Source organism: Mus caroli, chromosome 4 (genome assembly GCF_900094665.2).
Source record: "Mus caroli chromosome 4, CAROLI_EIJ_v1.1, whole genome shotgun sequence".
Classification (NCBI taxonomy): domain Eukaryota; kingdom Metazoa; phylum Chordata; class Mammalia; order Rodentia; family Muridae; genus Mus; species Mus caroli.
Window position 1 is genome coordinate 78,362,980 of NC_034573.1, and position 23,793 is coordinate 78,386,772.

The 23,793-nt window shown below is 38.8% G+C and overlaps 1 protein-coding gene across 1 annotated transcript in view; it reads left to right on the plus strand.

Moving 5' to 3' along the window:
- The window catches only part of Adamtsl1 (ADAMTS like 1), an 883,891-nt gene that overhangs the window by 232,208 nt on the left and 627,890 nt on the right, over positions 1–23,793 (plus strand). The window contains exon 2 of the mRNA XM_029476025.1: positions 19,351–19,470. Coding sequence (XP_029331885.1) covers positions 19,351–19,470 — 120 coding nt within the window. The remainder of the gene's footprint in view (positions 1–19,350; positions 19,471–23,793) is intronic.

Genomic DNA, 23,793 nt, shown 5'->3' on the forward strand with positions numbered 1-23,793 from the left:
AGCTGGTGTATACTGCCTGGCTGGTGGTCCAGTGTCTTAGAGATCTCAGGGTTCCAGGTTAGTTGAGACTGCTGGTCTTCCTATAGAGTCGCCCTCCTGCTTAGCTTCTTCCAGCTATTCCCTAGTTCAACCACAGGGGGCAGCAGCTTATGTCCATTGGTTGGGTGTAAGTATCTGCATCTGACTCTCTCAGCTGCCTGTTGGGTCTTTTAGAGGGCAGTCATGATAGGTCCCTTTTTGTGAGTACTCCATAGCCTCAGTAATAGTGTCAGACCTTGGGGTGTCCTATTGAGCTGAATCCCAATTTGGGTCTGTCATTGGACCTCCTTTTTCTCAGGCTCTTCTCTATTTTTGTCCCTGCAGTTCATTCAGACAGGAGCAATTATGGGTCAGACTTTTTGACTGTGGGATGGCAAACCCATCCCCCACATGATGCCCTGTCTTTCTGCTGGATCTGGGCTCCACAAGTTCCTTCTCCCCACTGTAGGGCATTTCATCTAAAGTCTCTCCATTTGAGTCCTGAGAGTCTCTCACCTCCCAGGTTTCTGGTGTATTCTAGAGAATTCCCCTGCCCCACCTCCTACCTCTCAAGGTTGCCTGTTTCTATTGTTCCTGCTGGCCCTCAGGGCTTCAATCCTGTTCCCCCCAACCAATAACTGATCATGTTCCCCTCTTCCCCTCTCTGCCGCCTTTCCTACCCAGGTCCTCCCCCCTCTCCTGTGATTTCTTTCTTCTCCCTCCCAAGTGGGATTGAGGTATCCTCACTTGGCTTCCACTTATTAACCTTTTTGAGTTCTGTGGATTGTATCCTGGGTATTCTGTACTGTTTTGGCTAATATTCACTTATTAGTGAGTACATACCATGCATGTTCTTTTGGGTCTGAGTTACCTCACTCAGGATGATATTTTCTAGTTCCATCCATTTGCCTGAAAAACTCAGAATGTCCTCATTAACATTCTTAAAGTCAATTTTTTAAAATAAATAAAAGGGCTTATCAGCTTGACAGGAAATGGATTGGTAAAAGGAAAGTAGAGAGCAGACACTGAACATAGTCTTGGTTTCCATCTGTTCATTGCTTGGAATGAAGTTACAGCTATATACTGGTGTTTTTAAAGAACAGACATAATTGTAGGCCTTGCCTCTTCCTTGTTGTTGTTAACATTGGTAAAGGAAGTGAAGAAATGACTACCTTATAAGTCTTTTGTTCACAGGCATTGTGTAGCCAGAATAGAAACCTCCTACAACCTTAATAAAGATTCAGTTACAGTGTGTTCATGGACATATCCCCTTGTTTTAGAAGACCAGGGCAACCAAATTACTTTTCATGGAGAGACTCCCCCATTACATTGATTGGACTCCCTGTGATATGTTCACAAGTAGTTATAGAAGTAAACATAGGTGATTTGCATTTCTCAGAGCACATGTCATTATCTTTTGCTAGAGTGTTTACTTCCATGTTCTCTGCGCAAGCACACACAAAGCTTCTACCTCCACAGAACTGAGGTTCTTTTTCTCTTTGGAAGTTTAGGAAGCTGTTCCCTACCATTCTCTTCCTTCTATTGGGCTTTAAAGGTGGGGAACCCAAATTTATTGTGACGTCTAATGTTCTTTAGCATGTATGTATGCATCACAGTTTATACAAAGAAACAGTAGCAGTGGCAGTAGGAGAGGACACTCGCAGTAAGAAAGCTTTAACAACAATAGAACCTTAGAAGACACTGTTTTTACAGCAGAAAAGCCATAACAGATTTCTAGGTGTTAGCTAGAGTTGAAGGCTGGCAATGTGGCTAAGCAGCTAAAGCAAGGTGTTTACCATACTGCCTGAAGAAATGAGTTCTATCCTAGAACGTACACAGTAGAAGGTAAGCACTGACTCTTCTAAGTTGTTCTCTGATCACCATGGCACACACATATGTGATAGCATCACACACACACACACACACACACACACACACACACACACATTTTAAAAGGATTGAAGGAAATAGAGTTTTGCAAATGAAAGGCAAGGGCTTTGTGGATCCTAAATGAAAAAAAAATTCGCGCATTTTTTCATGTCTACAATAGTATAAATAAATGGAACATCCCAATTTCAGTTTGAGTTTAAAAAAGAATGTTTGTTTAACATCTAGTCACCTACACCTCACTGACAGCCAAAAGAAAATGATTAAGAGTATAGGAATTTATTTGGTAACTATAAAACAGAAATGTCTCTTAAAGATCAGATACTAAAGTCAAACCCAGAGGGAATCTGCACAAGCCTAAAGAAAAGTCTACAATATCTTTGAAGAAGGATCAGTGTTGGCAGTGCCCATGACATCCTGAGAGCAAGAATCGAGTCCTATAGCGATAAGAAATCCTACCTTTAATAAATGAGGACTCTTTTCATTTCTCCAAGGGTATTGATATAAGTTGATGATTAGGTTCCAGGCAATGAGGCTATAAATATTAATAAGCAGGACCTTCAAGTGACTCATTAGTTAATCATTCATGATTTTGTAATCGGTGACACATTTAACACATTTAGTAATATACTCAGGGGTACTTTTAAATTAAAAGAGTTTAGTGAAGCAATTTGAAAAACATGCAAATATTTTATTAGTTTTAAATTTGCCTAAATTCCAGTTGATTAAATACAAGATGGGCTCTAACTCTATACACAAATCAATACATTCTAGACCTTTCTCTAACCTACCATTTTATTGAACATTGAAAAGGAAAATATAACTGCAAGACTTATCTCACTGCACTTTCTGTTTTATGATTATTAATCAGCATATTCTCTAGTACAAAGTATTAATAGAGAGCTAGGAATTTTGTAGGGGCAGATACTATAGTGGAGACCAGGTACCAATTCTTCAAGCTTTTTTTTGCTAGCTTCTGAGGCCAGCGTGCTGCACAAGAGTTAGGACTTTGGACACAAGAGAATTAGACCAGATGGACTTAACTTTCAAAGTCATGAAAATCAAATTACCATGCTATATTTGGGCAAGCACAAGCCATTCAAATTTTTCTAAGCACAGAGAAAGAAGGGGGAAGGAGAGGCTGCAGTATTAGATCATACAATAATACTTTAAGGGCTTGTATAAACAAGTTAATTTTATGATCAATAAAGCTTTGGTACTGAAGTGTGGCTGCTGGATCACATGTCAGCATTACCCACGTATATGTTAAAAACACATATTTGCAGGTTCCAACACAGACTTCTTCATTCAAAACAGATAATATGGTGAGATTAAACCCCATTTGGTTTTTAGGCACATCAAAATTTGAAGAACAGTTCATGAAGAAGATGGTATATGGTTGGAGCATGTCATGTCAGAGAGAGATGTTTAGAATTCCTTGTTTAGAGTACTCACTAGAAGCTAGGTGTTGGAATGAAATGGGGATGTAATTAAGACTAGAAAGACTACTAACTAGAAGGGTGTTGGAATACAGGAAGATGCTGAATAAACCTGGAATGGGACAGACAGGTAAGGAGGACTTTGGTGAGTTAACAGTGCCAGGATTTGGAAATAATTTCATACAAATAAAAAGAGGCTGATTCTTGGCAGAGTAATGGGTTTCTGGCTCAGGCCACCAGGCAAGGTGTATTAGCAAGATGGGATTGGGTTTGCCAAGAAAGAGCACATTTTTAAGAGGTGAGCAAGATGATACCTTGTCTAAATTGCGTTGTCTACTTGAAAGTACCCATGAGATATTTGATAATGTTTAGTAGACAATTGGGAGACAAGTATCTGGAATTTTGGACAGACACACATATATTTTAAAGTTAGTGTCTTATCAATGCTCTCTGAATCCTTGGTACTAGGGAAGATTTTCAGGAACAGCTTATCTAATAATATAAAGTGGTACGCTGGTGAAGCACTAGAGTGCATTGGCCACTTAGGGGTGAATAGAGAAATGCCAAACTGTGGAGAAAAGTGTAAAGGATATGAAGGGTGTGGGGTCATGAGAAAGAAAGGAGAAGATATTTTCAAGCAAAAGGGAGTAGCCCTATCTAGGCCATGAGTCATACATATAAAATAAAGACTGACAAATGCCTCTTAGATTTGATACCTAATTTTTGGTATACATAATTTGGTAACTAGCCACAGAAATGTTACTCGGATGGTGATATCAAAAGTTAGAGTTGCTGATTTCTGAACTTTTAGAGTATTTAAATAATTCTTTCTAGAAAATCTTTGAAAGGAAGTCAAGCATTGGCTCTTAGACAAAATAGAAATCTCTGTCTCCGTCTCTCTGACTCTGTCTCTCTCTCTGTGTCTCTCTGTGTCTCTCTGTCTCTCTGTGTCTCTCTGTGTCTCTCTCTCTCTCTGTCTCTCTCTCTCTCTCACACACACACACACAGAGACGCACACACACACACTTCTCTATTTTCAACATGAAGGAATGAGCACAGAGGAAAATCAATCAAAGGAAATGTGGGTGGAGGTGGAGGAATAGATTATGGGACAAGATTCCTCTGGGGCAGAATAGCTGGAATGCAATGTGCAGGTGGATTTTATTTGCTTAAGAAAAAAGGAAAACCATAGGCACCTGTAAAACACCTACAGAGGAATGGGGACTATGGCATATAAACTCAAGAACATAGTAAACAGACTGTCTCTGTGAACCTTAATTTTAGCCTGTGCTGTAAGTGACTTGGACAGTCACTTGGTGAGGAAACTGACAAGTAGACATGGAACCCCAGAGGAAAATGACTGAAGATGCTTTCTAGGAAATATGCTGAGCCTAGGCAACTTGGAAAACCATTCAGTATAGATTTTTAATTATTATAGGCAATATATTGTGGTCTTGTCATTCTTTCTATATGTTGAATGACTTTCCTGAAGAGATTTCAGCAAATTTCTAGTCACCCCAGAGAGGGTACCAATTGCCACCAAAGCAACAATTTGACACAAGTCTAGCCTGACAAACCAATGAATTTATTGATATTGCTTGCAGTAGTGTGGGCTATAGGTTATTTACCAAATCATGAGTGATGCAAAGACAGTTGCATTACCCAAAGCCATTGCAGACCATTCGTGAACTTGCAGGCAACTCAGATGCTTGAAGAATCCCCCCACCAACTGTTTTAACTGTTTATATAACCCTGGGAAGGGCCGTGTTAATTTACATATTTGTGACCTTTCTAATCCTAGACTACCAACCCATGAGCTTCTTAAGCATTGTAAATTCAGTGAGCTTTTCTCCTTCATACAAGACACAATATTTCAATTCTGAGGTGGGAAAAAAAAGCTACACAATACTGTATTACCTACGCAGAATAAACAGAGCAAATGCATTTGGTTACTCATCATTTGTGCTCTCAATGCATGGTCAAAGGGTTTATAATTCAGATCTGAAGAAGTAGACAAAGGTCCAGACATGCTGACCACAAACAAGAAGACATGCATAACCATGTGCTGGGGAAGCAAACCCCATATATATCCTGTGGTCAGAAAGGATGGAGTAACATTTGGGACACTAGTGATCATTTTAGCTGATCTCATAGCTCTTCAAAGCTGGAAGGACTCAATCTAGGAACATGCTCTCTTCAGCTACTCAGTGGATGTTCCAGTGTCTGCTCTTTGTTACCTGCTAAGTAGCCAATTTCATACGCAGACACCATCTTATGGCTGTTTTTTTTTTTTTTTTAAATCAGGCTAAGAAGCTTCCCTTCAGACTCAATGTGCTATATTGTTTAGATTAATTTCATGATTTTTAACTGTATGTGTGTGCATCTGTGTGAGGATATGTGCACATGCAGGTAAATGCTCTGAGGCAAGAGGCATCAGAGCTCCACTGAGCTGAAGTCACAAGCATTTGTGAACTGCTTAACTTGGGTCTGAACTCAGGTTCTCTGCAAGAGCAGTACAGGTCTGAACCCCTCTCTAAGTTTGTTTTTATCCAATGAATCAATGAAAGCTCTCACACCAAGTTTAAGACATTGTTCTTGGGTTTATGGCATAGTCAGCACATCAGGGTTCTTGGTCTTGCTACCTTACAACTTCACGTGGAGGATAAAATGAGCTCCTAAATGATCACATGAGAAATGAAAATACATGTGATTAGAGAAGTAATCATATTCTATGCTTTTTGTTTAAAGATGAGAAGCCAGGAGTCATTTCTCAGCAAACTGAGACTTGTGTCTCCTACACCCCTCTGCAATGCTGTTTACATTGGAACATTCACATGGTTTTGTAGCCAAGTAAATCAGTCAAGATGGAAATACTAATTAATTTGAATGGACATTCTCTGTTAGTTCATAATGTAAAAGAGAATCCTGCCATTAATGATACTCTGAAACTATGTTACCTCCTACATTACAAATCACTTTTCATAATTATCAGAACATCATATTGCTTTCTCCCTCATTCATATTTGAAGGACTTAAGGCTCATCATAAGCAGTTGCTCCCATGTTACACCACAGGGAAATGGTAAATTAGTACTGCCATGCAGTGCAGGTCTCATGAAAGGGATCCTTTAGGGCAACAGTGTTTCTACGGATTCAGTGGAGGGGAAACCAGAAGTCTTATGAGGGTTAGGAAGGATGGATAGAAGAAACAACATCTAAGTACTAGTAAAATTTCTTCAAATATCAGGAGATATAATGGTGGCATACCTAGCTCAAAGGGCATAGTAAGGTTCCAACTATGGATATAGGATATGCTGAGGTAAGACTCATGATCTATCAGAATCTATCAGATCTATCAGAATGTGAAAGTCATCTTTCCAGAGGGAATGGCTCTCTTGCAACTAAACAGGATTGCCTTTAAGGAAACAACAGAGAGGAAGACGCCTGTAAGGCCTTGAGATCACCTGTGTTTAGAGGATAGGAGATACAAGTGGAGTCTGTGGAAGAGAAAGTAAAAGGATGGCCAGAGAGCTCAATTCTTCTCAGTTATTATAGAAAAGTGACATGGGGCATGGGGTCTGACAAAGGATACAACCAGCAGGAGATTGTGAATGGGGGCACAAGGGTTGGAGAGCAGTCTTGGTGAGGTTGGAGCTAACACCTCCAGGATGATGTAAGGTATAAGGCAAAAAACAAACAAACAAAAAAATCAAGCAGCTGAGAAGAAAATAAAGGCAGCAGGCAGGTGGCTAGGAACAGAGGAAAGGCAATACTACTTCCTTCACTCCCAACTGCCACCCCTGTCATATTCTTGCTTAGTTGCTTAGCACAGCTCTCTTTGGGAATCATGGGTTTGCCCATTGTATCCAAGTTTCCCATCTAACACTGAACTTTTTATTCTGTGTTTGTGCTCTGCCTCTGCAGAGCATGGAGCTTTCCTGCTCTCATATGCTTTGTCTGTGAACGACAGGCACATTTCACTCTTTATCCACTCACTCATAAGCTCAACGTTCCTTATGACTCCAAGTCATCCACATGCTAGACTGGCCAGCTATGTGGGAAGAAAATCCAAACAAAGATGAGAACACAGGAACCTTGAGGTGGAGCGAACATAGGGCTGATACCAGGAAGTCTCCACTCCCAAGGAGAGACATTGATACTTTTCTGAAATTTATTCTTGAGAATATCAGTCTACACGATTTGTGCTCCAGATAGAATTAATTAGATGCATGTAAGCCTCTGTCTAACTGTGGAATGTTCTGAAATTAATAACTAATAATAGCAGATGCCTTTATTAATTCACTACCAAGATATCTATAGAACTCAACACACTGCCAGTCTATAGTAAGTTTAAAACATAGTGGTGCATAACAGTGGCCCTAAACCATGGATATTGATAGCCACAGCCTCATTGTGTCATTTTGATGTTGAAAATTACTTAGGTAAATACAGGGAGAAAAGGTTAACACCCAGACTAAGAGAGTGCCCAAATGATTTCCTGCTTAAAGAGTTTGCAGAAAGGCACTGGTTCGACAACTTGAAAAATATTGAATGAAGAAGAGTCTTTAAAATTTGAATTCTACCAAGAGGTAATAACTTTCTATGATTTACAATTCATGTTTTCAATGTATTTATATTCAAGTTCATGTTTGGAACAGGGTATTGAAGGGCCCTTAGCTTGTAAATCCTATGAGGAATTATGATTATATTCATTTATATTATATTATCTGAGATGTTAATAACTATTCATGATATAACAGCATGAGCACATAGCTTGGTCATTCTCTCTTCCCGTAACAGAAACACAGAGAAGTGTATCCGAAAAGCCTTCCATCAGACAATCTGCAGTGTATAGTGTGAGACAGAAAACAGAGGGGATCCACCATAAGATTGTAATTCTTCCTCACAGTATCAGCTGAAGGTCTAGGTATATGATGGTTTTAGAATCCCGTTAGTCAGCAGAAATAGACAGGTAAAAAAGAAATGGCCTCCAAGTTCTGTTTCTCAGAGTTGATGTGAGCTTGAAGATGTATTTTTCCATTTCTCCCCTCAGCACTGTGGCCATTTCTCCCCTCAGCACACAGTACTGTGGTATATGATTTGTTCTTACTAAGTAGCAAACCAACTCAAAACCAAAAAGCATACAGTGATAGCTATGTGATTATTATCTCCCAGGACTCTGTGAGCGGCCTGAGATGATTCTGCTCTGGGTGACACTAGTGTCAGTCCAGCCACACTCATTTGGAAGCTTATTTGGATTAGAATACTGGAGATGCTTTGATCACATGACTCCTGCTTAGCTGGGCTCAGCTCTGACACTGCTCTATCTGAGCTTTGGAATGCAAGGTCTTCAGATATATCCTGTTCTCCACCCTAATACTTCACACATACAAATATGTACCTAAAATGTTGTTTTCTTTCTCCTATGAACATGTTTCTCTAAGAGGAACTAAGTATTAATTCAGTGGAAAAAGGAAAAGAGAAAAAGGGCACAAATATATTCAAAATCCTTCTCTTTCCCCTAAGAAACACATAGGTGAGTCTTTAAAGTAGCCGGGAAGGTGATGGACAATGACTTGAAGAAAAGCAAGCATCTGTTGAAGTGCATTAAGGATGATGGAATAGGTGTGGAGGAAAAGACAGAGCATTTAAGAATGCTTGCTATGCATTAAGAAAGAACAAGACCCCTTCTTAGGTACTTTCAAATCTTGAGATTCTGAGCAAATATTTGAAATTCCTTAGTGTATATGTACAATTTGAGCCCCAATACACATTTCATACTTTTAAAAAAGACATTAAAATATTTTGTATATTTACTTATTTAAAGACATGCGTTTGTGGAGTGGTAAGGGTGGAGGCGAGTTCATGTAATTCTGAGCTAGAGTATTATTATCACTAAAGCATACATACTATGCTTTGAACATTTTTAACAATAGAAGTAATTATGCCTGAGGCCAAACTACTCTGTTCTGTATTTAACTCTGAAATAGTTGCCCATGCTAGTGACATTTCTACCTAGAAGCAGAAAAGCTTCTAGAATATATGAAACAATAAACGCTAATATTGCAACAAAACCACTTAACTTAGTATGTGGATTCTTTTGTAAGTACTTAGAACCGTTGAGCTAGCTGGTTACAATAAATCTCTTGTGTACATCTGAATTTCAGTGATAGTATGAATAAATACATTGAAATGAGACTCATTGGAGTTCAACTTGGGGAAGATCATGAAGACAGAATCAGAAAGATCCCTCATCTACTGATAATTATTTCAAAACACTGTACCCAATCCCAACTGCCTTCAGTTTTAAGAGAGAAGATTGATGTCCTGTGTTCTTGTTATCCGTCATGGGCTCTGACCTGGTGGGCTTTTTGACATAGGTAGGAAAACAGAATGAAAATACTGAGTCTGATCCAACAGCTCTTGGTAAATAAATAAATAAATAAGCTGTTATTTCTGGTTCTCTCAGAAGTTAATAGGAGGACAGGAGTAAGAAGGAAAAAGAATTCTTTGGGTGGGGTGGGACAGAATGGAGGCTGGAAGGGCCATCAAAGTGCAAGGCATACTATCCTCTTGTAAAAGAGATAAAGGACATAGAAGGCTTGGAGAGGAGCCTCAGGCTGACATACAGTGCTAAGGAAGTTTTGGCAAAACAATGGAGACTCCTTAAGAAGCAATAATACTCTTCCTCTCTCAGGAACTATCTACATTGGTAAGTCTGCTGTGTAGGTCATTGATATAACCCATGAAAAACATGCCTCAATTCAAAGATGGGCATACATATAGGATGCAGCATCCAAGACAGTGTTGATGAAATACTCTTGATAGAACTCTGATAGGAGATATAAGTAGACAGAGAATTCCTTGCTTAATTGATCCTCTACTTGGTTCAGCATATGAGCACTGCAGTGACTTCTAACTTAATAGGTGAATAACTTGCTTTAGGAAAGCCTCAATAATAATGTAGATCTATATAAACACATGTCAAGGGCACAGTCAAAGAAGGTTTATTTCTACAACTGAAAGCATAGGTAGTTGTTTCTGTGGTCTTCTTCCAGTTATTCTTCATCTTAACATCTTCCTTCAACTGCTAAATGTTCTTGATTCCTGGCATTGTATGAGTGCTTTATTTTACATTAAATCATGTGTGTTAGGACATATGTACATACAATTTCAAGGCCATGTTTGTTTCTCCTTGTCTTAACTGGGTGTGACAAAACTGTGTGCATCCATCTACAAGACTCTACTTTTCCAGTGTCACTTCTTTTTTGCTGTCCAAGTATGAAGTTGCATCACACATGTCTTTGGCAATGCTTCATAGAACAGGGACTCCTCAGAATTCTCTGGGCACTGCACCATGTGCCTCTTGATGGGAATGGGATATAGTATGGGCTTAAGTGGTCAGGAAAGATAAGATGTCTCTCTCCATATGGAGAGAGACAGACAGACAGACAGACAGACAGACATGTGGTCATTCTTTATTTGTCCATTTCTCCATCATATGTTAGTTTTGAGATATCTTTAAACCCATGTTTCCCATAGTCCATGATTAGGAAGGAAACTTAGTATTGAATAGAGTGTTGAGCAGGTGTCTTGATGATCTTCCCAATACTTTCATTTCAGTGTTAATGTTAATATTTAAAAAGTCACAAAATTCTGTATCTTATCTCTGATTAGCCTACATCAAACCCATTGTGTATGCTATCCTTTTTGTTTGACTATGTATATTGTTTAGAATAACTTTCTTATAAAAGTACATTCTTCTCTAAGATAAAGCCAAGGTAGATATTTCTTTAACGTTTGTTTCCTGTACATAAAGGTTATTATGTTAGGGAAGTGGGGTCTTTTCATTGACATTCTGGAAGAGGCCTTTAAATTCAGCTACTTCCAACCTTGCTTCCAACCATGTTACATCTGTTCCTTTAAATCAAACCTGAACTAAGCAAGAACATCTGTAGCAAAAATTATGAGGCCCAGCTGAACATTTTGGACCAGAATGTTCCATCTCACTTCTTTCAGCTTTAACCTTTTAGCAATTATCTTTACTATCCTTAGAAATGGTAATTAAAGTTGGTAGAAGAACAAACAGAATACTCAAGATGTTTTTACATTCCAAACACCAGGTACATAAATGTCAGTGGCTTAAATATTGTTACAAGAATGCTTTTATTAACTTCACCTCTGACCTTCTTAGGGATCATATTTAGCCTTTCCTCCAGGGAGTGTAACACTGCTAATCAGCTTGCATAGTTGGCAGCCATTACAATGCTAGGGATACCTGAAGCTATCCCAGGAATCATTCTCCCCTGACTTCAGACAAGCCTGCTAGATCCGAAGGCATGGGTGTTTGTATTAACACCACCAACTCTGTCTAAAAAGGAGTTCAGTCATAACAATCAAAATATGTTCAGAGTTAAGCAATGATTTTCCAAGTGGATCCTTTCAATATTGAAAACACATCATTTTTTGTTTTGTTTTGTTTTTCATTTGTTTGGTTGTTTTTGGGGAGAGTGATGGGGGAATTTTAAAGCACGTTTTAAGGGACTCTACAGCCTGCTTCCTCCAGAAAGGATTTGTTTACTACAGAGCTGGCAAGAGGTTCTTGTGAGTTTGAGTCTATGCAGAACATAGTTACTGACATCTGATGTTTTGATTGACCCTCTTTGATTGTTGCCAGTGAGTTTGTAGACATCTATAGTGATTACTACTTAGGGACTTTTAGTAACATCTGAATTACTGTTTCTCCATTATAACAAAACAATTTCTTTATTAAAATTATATGTACCTTATGTTTCCTAGCATTTATAATGAAATTGCTGAACACTAATTTTCACATCTCATAACTCTAGAATATTCAAACCAGGAAGGAAGTCACCTATATTAATAGAAGGATGGTCACTGAGCACGGGCTTGATGATTCTTCATGGCGTTTGCTCCATTAGAATAGTCCTAGCAGTAAAAAAGGGTGGCCATAGGTGACATAGGAGACACTTGTTTATGTGCAAGTATAATTTATTAAAAACCAAACAATCTATTACTAAATGGAAGAATTTTAGTTAAAAATATCAATATGTATTGCTATTTAGAGTCAGCTTGATAGAAAACTTAGTCGATTTTTAAATTTTTTCATTTGATTATTCTCATTTATGGTTCTGTATAGCAATACTATAGTCCTCTCCTCCATTTCCTTCAAACCAGATGTTTCTTCTGCTTTCACGTTGGGTCAGGTTCTCTCAGTCTCTTGCTTTCTGAGCCATTCGGCTTTATTTCCCAATGGGAATGGCATGGGTGGCAGAATTGAACCAAGCTCCCATCATTCCCTCCCTACCTCACAGTCATTCTCAGAGCTGGAACTGAAGATCATTTTGGCCCCAGGCACATTTTAGTTGAGTTATTTGTTCAATAAATATTTCATTGTCCTTATTGTGCCAAGAGTTGGTAACTCTTACATCAATCATTTCACTGCCCACTGGTATTTAAATATAGGTGCATATTCAGATAACACAGTGGTCACTTATTAAAGTTGTTTAAATCATTATTCTAATTGACACAGAATTTATAGCTTCAGTATCTTAATTCTTAGTAAACTGTGAACCAAAATATGAGCATAAAACTTACTTTATAAAATCCTTTTGGTAGGAGAAAAGTTTAATAGTTTTGTGGTTTTCAGTGCTATACTTTGTAAGTAAAGTTGAAACCTAAATCCTTCCCTAGGGTTTAAGGTTGGCTACCTTTCAATTTTCACAGAAAAGCTACATGAAGCAAGAAGAACAATAAACTGATAATTTGAGGGCATGTTTGTATGTTCAAGCTTCAATTATTTCTTCAGCCTTTCCTAGAAGGGCACAGCAACTTCCCCCAGAATTATAAGAAAATTATAGCCGCATGAAAATTCCAGCCATAAGCATTCAATTATTAGAGGAATTATGGCTCTACTTTAATGATGTAGATTCAAAAATGCAAACCAGTTGCTTTGGATATCAGCTTTCCAAATGCTAGCCACAGACCTTATAGAAAGCACATTACAAATAGGAAAATATGAATGGGAGTATTTTTATCTTTCATTTTAGCAAACACGTTAATTGTGAGCACATGAGTCATAATTCTAATCAGTATTCCCTGGAGACACTGAAAGCCAGGTCAGGCTGGAGACTCCTCGGTGCCAGTGTATGATGGGAGCACGTGAGAAGAAGAAGAAGAAGAAGAAGAAGAAGAAGAAGAAGAAGAAGAAGAAGAAGAAGAAGAAGAAGAAGAAGAAGAAGAAGAAGAAGANAGCATATGTTGGAACTAGCTTTAAAGCTAGATACGAAAGATGTTTGTGTTAGTCAGTGGCTTTGTTGTAGTTTCAAACCACCTTTCCTTCTGTTTTCTTTCCTGTAGCAGAGCCTAGAGAGCTGACTGAAGTACTCCCTACTTTCTTGTTTTTACCTATATCTCTAGTGTGGTTTATTGCTTGGTCCCATTAAAGAGAACACAGAGCACAAATAATAAATTGCCTCCATGACTTTCTGGATGCAATAAGACTTTCTTCTAGAAGCTACACATGTATTCATTCCAAGATTCTTTAAGGAGTACTTTGGCTGGCCAGCCATTAGAAAGATAGAGTCAATGATTGAAGTGGAGAGATGAGACTTCAGTAGGAGTGGGATTCCACTTTATTGGGTACATGAGCCAATGTAGCAGGAACAAACCTTCTATTAGAGTAGTTCTTAGGGCTCTAGAAATCCTGTCAGAACAGAGAATGTGTTTCAATAACTACCCTGTGCTCCTCATAGGTGAACCATGGGGCTTATACCCAGAAATGAGTTCAGTTTTATTAGATGTCTCTAGTGCTTTATCATGACTTAGCCACTAGACATATAAACCCCTTCCCCCAGTATGCGCAATCCTCATATTTCTATTCACGCATCTTCAAAACTAATGCTACCAAAACCTAAAACTAATGAATGATAATGTTATTAATTCTATTACATTTTAATTACCTTATAACTACAAAATACTTCTTGACATAAAATAAAGTAGTCACCCAAACCAAAGATTAGGAAATATGATCTGACCTTGGAATATAGGATTTTTAAAATTTGAATTTGTCCTGGAAAAGTTAAAGTCTAATAGTTAGATGAATTCAGGCTCTGGGAGTTGGTAATCCAATTGCTCATGGCCTCTACCCTCAAGGAAGCTGCAGTCTGTAGCAAATTGTCCACCATGGCGATCTAAGGTATTTTCACAGATAGTCAGTAGAAGGAAGTCTATAATGCAAAGACCAAATGAACTACTTCCTCCTTGTTAACATCTTCTTCTGTTATGAATAAGCCACTACAGATGGATCCATGGTGTGTGTGAAATATGCGTGCGCCTCAGTTTTATGGCTTTCATCCCCCATGCTTTGCTGTGGTTGCTCATTAATCTAAGCATCATCCTAGCCTCATGTGACATCACTAGCCACCAAACAGTCCTAGCCCAGTCTGTTCTGTGCACTGTCCCCATCTTTCCATCCCAAGGCTTTAGAGTCACTTCTCTTTGAACCGTGTCTCTTTGAACTCAAATACTTGACTCTCATACATCTCCCCTTCTGCTCAGTACACTACTCTTTATTCTATTGTTTAACTCCAGGGAGAAAAATAAAGTCATAGCTTGAAAGGTATCCTCTGGACTCAGTTGGCTGCCAAATCTTATAATCTTTTCCTTCCTTCAGGTCTTCACAAGTTCCCATCCGATGAATTCCAATTATCTAAAACCCTCCCTCCAGGATCCCTTCTTGTCAACCACCAGAAAACTCCTTCAACATACAAGTCCAAGCAAAAGGCCACTGTTCCATTCTTTCAGTGATTCATAATGAAATCTAACCAACTGTACAAATTCAGTATCACTACTTCCTCCTGTGAACTCATGTCCCTGCCTCCTAAACCCCTTTATGCCTCATTGCACCCACATGGAATCTTTTTCCTACTCTAACAATATTTCTCCCCCTCACACCCCTATCCTTGACCAGCTGATAAATTCTCACTATTCCTTTAACTCCATTTAAATCCTTGTATAACTCCTCTTAGGTAGCTCTGTATTCTCATAACCTTGCATGCTCTTACCTACAAATTCCCATTAACATGGTTAGGGTCGGTTAACTGCAGAAATGGGCTTTAAAATGGATTCTGGTGCAAACCTTTGCTTCTCGATATAAGTGAACTGATTTCGGTCAAGTCTTCCTGCATGCATTCATTCTGGAAACTGTACTAATGTAGGCTCTTTCATCTTTAACAAATTGACCCCAATATTTCTCTGAAATTGTGTATTTAAATTGAAACTAACTCCAAATGAGCATGGAATGAGGACTATGGGACACACACACACACACACACACACACACACACACGCATATTTGGATTAGGCCTGGCAGCTGTTTCACTTCCTTCTTAATCGTAAAGAGGGCTTGGAAATGTTATCTAGGTATATCCTCACCATGACAGGAAGATGTTTTAATGAGTGTCTTTTGTTTTCTGCCAAACTTCCTTCTTAACCATAGAGGGGCTTGGAAATGTTATCTAGGTCTATCCTAACCATGACAGGAAGATGTTTTAATGGGTATCTTTTTTTTTCTGCCAAATCTTGATATATATCAGATTGGCTGTTTCATTAAAAAGAATGTGTAATCTGTTCTGTGGCCCCATAAGAAAGCTGTGGACACTTAGTAGGACCTGAGCAAATGTGTACACATAAAAACAAGTGGAAGAACAGAGGAGCAATGGTGCCACTTCCCAGATGGAAAGCATCCTTAGAAGTTAGCTTGAGGGATGGGTGTGGTGTTGCACGACTTTAATCCCAGCCGTTGGGAGGCAAAGTCAGGTGGATTTCTGAGTTGGAGGCCAGCCTGGTCTACAGAGTGAGTTCCAGGACAGCCAGGACTACACAAAGAAACACTGTTTTGAAAAACAAACAAACAAAAAAGTTAGCTTGAAGTTGGTGTAGAAAATGTATATGTTGATATAACTTGCTACCTCTCCTCTATTTTACCCTACCAGGTTTGCTTCAATATTCAAGAAGTAATTATAATTTTGATAATAGACAACTACTCCAAAACATTAGCATTAAAAGGTTTTAGAATTATTAATTTAAATTTCAAATTATAAATAATAGTCATGAAACGATTAAATGAAAATACAATGTGTGTGTGTGTCTGTGTGTGTGTGTGTGTGTAATGGAATACTCATATATTACTATCTATTTTGGGCGTTAAATTCAAGCTAGTGTCTTATAAAAATGATTCATAAGTTGAGTATCCTGGCAAGAGTTTTTGCATATGCTGATATTCTTAAGAAACACAAACATACAGAGACTCTTTCTTTTATTAATTAGTTTATTTTCTGTGTATACGCGTGTGCCTGAGTGTGCCCATGCATACCATGTGTATTCAGTGCTGTCAGAGGTCAGGAAACTTTGTCAGATCCCCTCAACTGGAATTCCAGAGAATTGTAAGTTGCAGCTCAGAACCAAGTCCAGGTTCTCTACAAGAGCAATAGCTAGGCTACATCTCTCAGCCATCTCTCGAGCCCTACAGACACTCTTTCCTAAATACAAAATTATGATTACACATCATAATATAAAAACCATGGACAAAACTGTTTTATTTAGCATTATTAATAACTACTCAATATTTCACTGTCTAGTTTGGATGTGTGAATTTTTTTTCCCATTTCCCTAATCAGTGGAACAAAGAAAATCAAGTTTGCAATAGGCAAAAACATTTTCCCCATGGAAATGCACAAAGTTTGTTACTTTTCTTTTAAGAACTGTAGCAAAGATGGTCTACAGAGTGAATGTTTTAGATGATAGACAGAGAAATGCAAACTATTAGAGGTCGATTTTGGAGAATTTACCAAATGTAGCATTTAGTCACATGGGAGTACATTTGTGTAGGTTGTAGGTTGTGTCTGCCTTGAACATCATATAAGTTGTGTATGCTATTTGTATATTTTGTATGTCTGTATATATTTATATATGTTATTTGCATAGTAAATGTCATGTTAAACTAAATTTTCATACTTCTTCAGAAAGAATTACACAAGCATTGATCTTCCTTGCCTGGAAATAAAACCTAAAGCCATGAGTGAGCCTGAATGTCTAAAATTCTATGTAAAATTCTACGCATGTCCACAGGTCTTTCTGTCTACCATTGTAATACTCTGAGTTTGCTCTCTGTGACCTGGAGCCAAGCATGATCAGAAAGAAATCCTATCAACCGTCTTTTCTTGTTTGCTATGATCATCAACTGAGCAGTGTATGTAGGAATGTGCTACTTAAGCAGTGTACTAAGGCCTAGAGCTTTCTTTCCCATTATGAATATTTATAACTGAATAAAATAAGACAGGTTTTGTTCCAAGATTGCATTGCTTTGAAAGTAATCTCCTGGCCTGTTGCAGGCTGTAAAATATTCTGTAATATATTTTTTAATCTCTTACTTATGGGATTTTGTGGGGTTTGTTTTGTTTTGGTGTTTGGTTTTTTGTTGTTGTTGTTGTTTGTTTTTTTTGTCTTTTGCACTCATCAATGTGTGAACTCATTGTATTCAAATCAGTTGCATTCTGTTGATGATAACCCATGATTATACTGGACTCACTTAAACATTTCAAGATACTAATTCTGTCAAAACCAACGCTTTAGAATCCCTGATTATGACTGCAGAAGTCCTTTCTGTCATGTGCAGCAACATATTATTATGAGTGGTGACACCAGGGAGGAAAGCTATCAACTGTGAGATGCTGTCTACCATGACAAAACTGTCTTGACTGTTCAACCACAGTGAACAGTAGCCCACATAAATTATGCAAATTGCTCTCCTTTCCCAAAGGCATCGGGTTTAAAATAAATTTAATTCATTTTGAGCTATTGCAGACATTTAAGAAGACATGAATTAACATGAGCACTCACATGTTCATTACTAACTTCAATGTTGTGCAAAACTGTGAAATTAAAAAAGAAGTTAGAATAAATGAAGGGATTTGGATGAATATGCACATGTCCTTAATAAATATTGTAAAGAGCCTCATAGTTTCCTAAAAGTGATGTGTTTACAGGATACTTATGGTATGCCAAGCAGTACTCTAAACATCGGTGATGTTTCTATGGTCTGTCTTCTGGGCAACCCACACTGCTGCAATCCCTCTTGTTATTTGACTGTGTAAAGGGTCAGAGACACATTAAGAAGGCTGGGCAAAGTGGCCATTCCTTACATTTGTAGATGTTACATAACAATGTGTCACTCAGGAAGGGAACGCTTGCGCAGCTCGGGAGCAAAATGATGTAGGGAAGAGATGAGGGTGTTAGACTCAGACCTGTATTTGAATGCGGAATTTAATGCTCACTCACTTGGCAAAGTCCTGGAATCTTCTGTACCTCCGGTTCCTAATTCGTCACGTGTGGCTGCTCAGACACACCTCATGGGGCTGCTGTGAGATAACACGTGTAAAGAACCTGCTAAGTGATAAGCTTCAGCGAAGAGCTCCCCAGCACCTCCTGGAGCAGCCAATGTGTTTCTGGTTCTAAAGCTCTCACAGGAAGTCAGCCCTGGGCTGAGGCCAGCACTTCTGTATCTTGTGGATATTTCACGGGACACCGGGACCTTCCTCTGTGCTCAGATCTGTTCATCTAGGAATGGATCCGTTAAGGTTAATGGCCTATCTCTATGTGGTACCTACATAAGACCCATTGCCATAAAGGCCCAGCCCTGAGCACAAAAATAACCTATAATCACTGAATCTCAGCATCATGAGCAACCAGTTTTTTAAGAGACTCCAACCTAGTAGGGGCCTTTCCTGGCATCTGTCAGAGAGGCCACATGCCAGAATGTTCTCGTGCCTCTCACATTAATATGTATTTGTGTGCATTGTTTTTGATTGCTCTAATCGGTCTTGAAATGAATCCAAAAGGTTTTACAACTAAGAGACATTAATCCCCCATGCACTCTCCCTTGAGGCTCTGTTTGAGGGCTTAATTCAGCTACTTTATCTCTCTAGGTATGTGGAGACCAAAGCCAAGGGGCTGTTTTCCTGAGGGAATTTACACTGATTCGAAGAGAGAGCCTTCATGAAGAGTTCCTGTCTGACTTCTTGAATAGTCACAAAACTGAAGACCCGGTACAGTGTCTCTTCTACTTTATCCATGGAAACACAGCCATTCCGTGGCTGATTCTGACGCATGGTGATTGTTTCTAGCAAATGTGAAGGCGAGCCATAGAGCAGCATCTGCTGCATGCCCAGGAAGAAGGGGCAGCAAACCGCAAGGCAGCACGCAGACTCCATTGGGAGTGGGGGGGGGGTAACTTTCGGACGCTTCCGGCGTCTGGCACGTTTTAAACACTTTACTTGAGTGTTAAGCTCTGTTTGAGAGAGCATGTGGAGGATTCACTTTCGAAAATATCTGATGTTTTGCCAGCGAGTCTGAACATGCAACAGTAATAACTTAAATGAGTAAAGAAACAGGAGATGGCTTTATAGCCTGATGAGCATTCCGCCATCCTTCTCTGGCATCATTGCAGATACTTTCACTTCAAAGTATTAGTCACATTCACTATATGAAATTTGCTCTTTTTTTTTTCTTCTGGGAGGATATTTTTGTTTTACTTTGCATTTTGGTTTGGGCTCTGTTTGTTTGCTTTAAAGTGTTTAGCGAAAGAATTCTCAAAAATGAGAGTAGGTATTATTGACTGATAACATGAAGTGAATGACCCGTCTCTTCTGGCGTTTGGTCTCAGGTGTGTAATTGGGGCTATATTGTGAGAACTGGACCCTGTGCTTCTGAGACTTGACTCTGGCTCTAGATGATAAGAGACTTTTATGCAGGAGACTTGCTGGCTAGAGACTGCTGACTACACAGACCAGTGGGTTTCTTATCCAACCTTAAAATAGCATGGTCAGAGAAAAGCAATACCTCAAAGCTAACACAAAGATGCCTTTATGTTTCCTTCATCAAGCCTGTCGTCTTGCTATCCTCTGTCAGTACTTACTGCATATTTGTTAAATCTTTCTCTTACAGATATTGAGTAAACCAGTTCTTTAGGCAGTGGTTCCCAACCTACTACCCTCGCTCCTTACATCATTTCCATCTTCTCCACACTGGGCATTTGTTCCTCTCTCTGTGTGGGTAGCATTTGTACACCTCTCAAGATGGGTACCCAGGAATGGGCAGGTACAGTGGTGGTGGTTCCCAGGGGTCCTATAATTAACTTTTATGTGTGTCATTTTTCACCAATGAGTCTGAAAATGCAGAGCCTGGCATTTTATATTTCCCTTGCTTGCATCAAGTTTTCATTGTGACCTAGTCTGTTACACAGACATAACCACCTAAATTTGTGGGGTTTTTTTTCTTAAGAACAGTATCTTACAATCATATCTTAGTTTTTGTCCTATTTGAGTTCATACTAAGTCTAAAAATTGAACTACCTGAAGGGCTGCATTGTGGGCACTATAGGAAAATATCATGTGAGTCTAGTTAATATATCACTGTATAGCATAAGGAAGTTGAATAATATCAATTAATTATGAACGTAATGCAGTCATATAGTAATCCCCCTGGAAAGAGTTATTAGCATCATCAAGCATTGAAGGTTGTCTCAAATAGTGCTAATATATAGTATTACATTGATTTCTGTCTTAAGAGCACTGCCTGCTGCTCAAAGTCTTCACTCATATTAAAGTCAAACACAAAGAATGGGTAGGAATATCTAACCTGAAAAGGAATTGCCTACAAAAACAAGTAGTTAAAACTATGGCTAGTCAAGAAAGCAGATGGGAAAAGATCATAGCTTCCTAAATATCAGAATTAAATTCAGCCTTCTTGTAAGTTTATAAAATCCTACTTCCTAGGGAGGTTTTTCTCTATCTGATGATTTGATTTGTCCCCAGAGATATGGAACTTTGCTAAAATGCAACTTCATATTCTAAGTAAATATTGTAAGGTGAATCACATAATCTCTGTGTTTGTTGTAGGAGAAGAGTTCAAACACGCTATGCCATTTAAGGAAGTAGCCAGGGAAGTGGACATTCCTTTCATCCTCTTTGTGAGTTTATGTTCTAGGGAGGAGACACATCAGGGAATGAGAGTCACTCTTGTATAAACCTAAAACTCACAGAACCACAGTCAACCTGGGCGATCCTGTGGCCTTCAGTCTGAGGCTTTTTAGCAACCCAAAGGCTTTTGAACAGGGGCCTCACCTCCCCTATCAGGAAGTAGCTTTGCTTCCTGCACCCAGGGCTGTGCTGACTCAGGACTCAACCAGCACCCAGCTCAGCAGTGTGTGATGTGCTCTCAGTTAGGTGCTGTGTTTGCTGAGGGTAAACAGCACAATGACTGCTCTAGTTCACCCTATTTGTAGAATTTCATCTTCAAAATGAGAAAAATTCCACAACAGACTGTGACAGGAAAAGGCCCTGTCAGCTATATGAAAACCAGAAAGGTGCACATGCATGTAAAAATGTTCTGAATGATTTCAGTTTTGATAATGAGATGGAAGAGCATTTGGGCTCATCTGCTATAATGTCGTATTAGTTTGTATCCAGATTTATCACAAAGGATGTGAGTTCAGGGATATTTGCCAACTAGAAATCCATAGTTGTAGAAGCTAAGTTACTGCAACAATGGAAAACATTTGAAAACAAGTAGCATTAGCTGTATATGTGAAATATGTTGTCACACTTCTGGGTAAATTATGTTGCTAGCCTCCTTTTCTGCTTGCTTGTTTGTTGAAAGAGGCTTTCACTGTAGCCTTGGCTATCTTAGAATTCACTCTGTAGACCAGGCTGCCCTTGAACTCACAGAGATCCACCTGCCTCTGCCTCCAGAGTGCTGGGATTAAAGGCGTGTGCCAACACTGCCCGAGGGTAATAATTTTTATATAAATTTTCTTTTTCTCTTTTAGCGTTTATTTACTGGAAAGTCTAAAATCTTTCTCTCAAAACTTAAAATATTTTGTAAACCATTATTACTTCTAAAACAAACAAACAAACAAAAAAACAAAAAAACATGGGCCTGGCAAGTCATGTCAGCACAAAAAGCACTGGCTTCTCTCCTTGAGGAACCATGGGTTCAATACCCACGCTCTACATAGTAACTCACAACCTTCTGTACCTCCAGGCCCAGGGTATTTCATGCTCTCTTCTGTCTGTCTAGGCCACTGCATGCACATGGTACATAGACTTATTTTCCCAAGCAAAAAATCCATGTACGTTCCATAAAAGAAAGGAAAGGAAAAGACAAATAAGCAAACAGCCTTATTGACCTTATTTGGGGAACATATTCACCTAAAAGCTACGTGATTTATTTTAGTCTAGGTAAATAAAGCTCGTTTTTGACCTTCAGAGAACAGTTTCTACTTTTCCCAGCTACAGGATTGAATTCTGGCAAGGATTGAATTCTACATGTGTGAGGGAAGCTTTCTGGGTTGCTTTCTTCTGTTTCCAGCTAGCTTCGTCCATGAAAGCAGAGTCTACTCTCTGTGCTTTGGGGAAGCAGTCTAAGCAAGTGCTTGTCTGAAGGCGCAGCAGGCAACATGTAATTGTAGCCTGGAACTCTCCTGTTTGTGATTTGCATTGTTTGTTGAGAAGAAACAGACTGTTTGTCAAAGGCTGTTACTCATTATTGGAGCAGCAGAGAGGCAGATCACGTGTTGGCACATTGGTTTTGGTTGTCAGCCGGATACAACATCAGGATAATAATTAACATGAAATTCATTACAGAATGGGATTTTCTTCAGTATGTAATTAGAACAAACCTCATTTTCTTGTAGCTTTGTGGTTCCCTCTGTGGTTATTTAAGGCAGTGTTGTATGTTGGTAGAAGGAAAGGTATTTAAATATTTACCAGTTGAGGGTAGAATGCCTCTTTGGGTGATTGGTAAAATAGAGATGTCTTTTGTAGAAAAGGGGTGCACACTGGAAGGGACATATTCAGAAATCTCTATATTTATATATTTGTGATATATATATATATATATATATATATATATATATATATATATATATATATATTCCTGTGTACTGAATGCCTTCAGGTCACCAGTTTACCAAGGTCACCCGATTCTCAACTGAAAAGAAAAATGTAGTTTATTAAAACTGGTTTAAAGTAAGTTCTTATTTTTTAAACATCCCTCAGTAGATACAGGGCAGGGAATTAGCAAGGGTCAGAATATTTCTATGACCTGTGAAATCAGTTCAAGCAATACATACAAACTCAAATAAAATGGAATAAAACGACTTCCAGGTGTTCTTGAGCAACCTCACTTCCATTCCTGCTGAGGGGGAAAAGGGAAACAATTTAAGGACTAACACCTGGAGATAACTTAATTTGCTTAATTATACTTCTAACCTGATTCCCATGTAAGAAATGTATGGGGCATAACTACAAGGAGAGTTGCAATAGATCCATGTAAGTGCATTCATCCACAGCTAACAGATTACCTTTGGC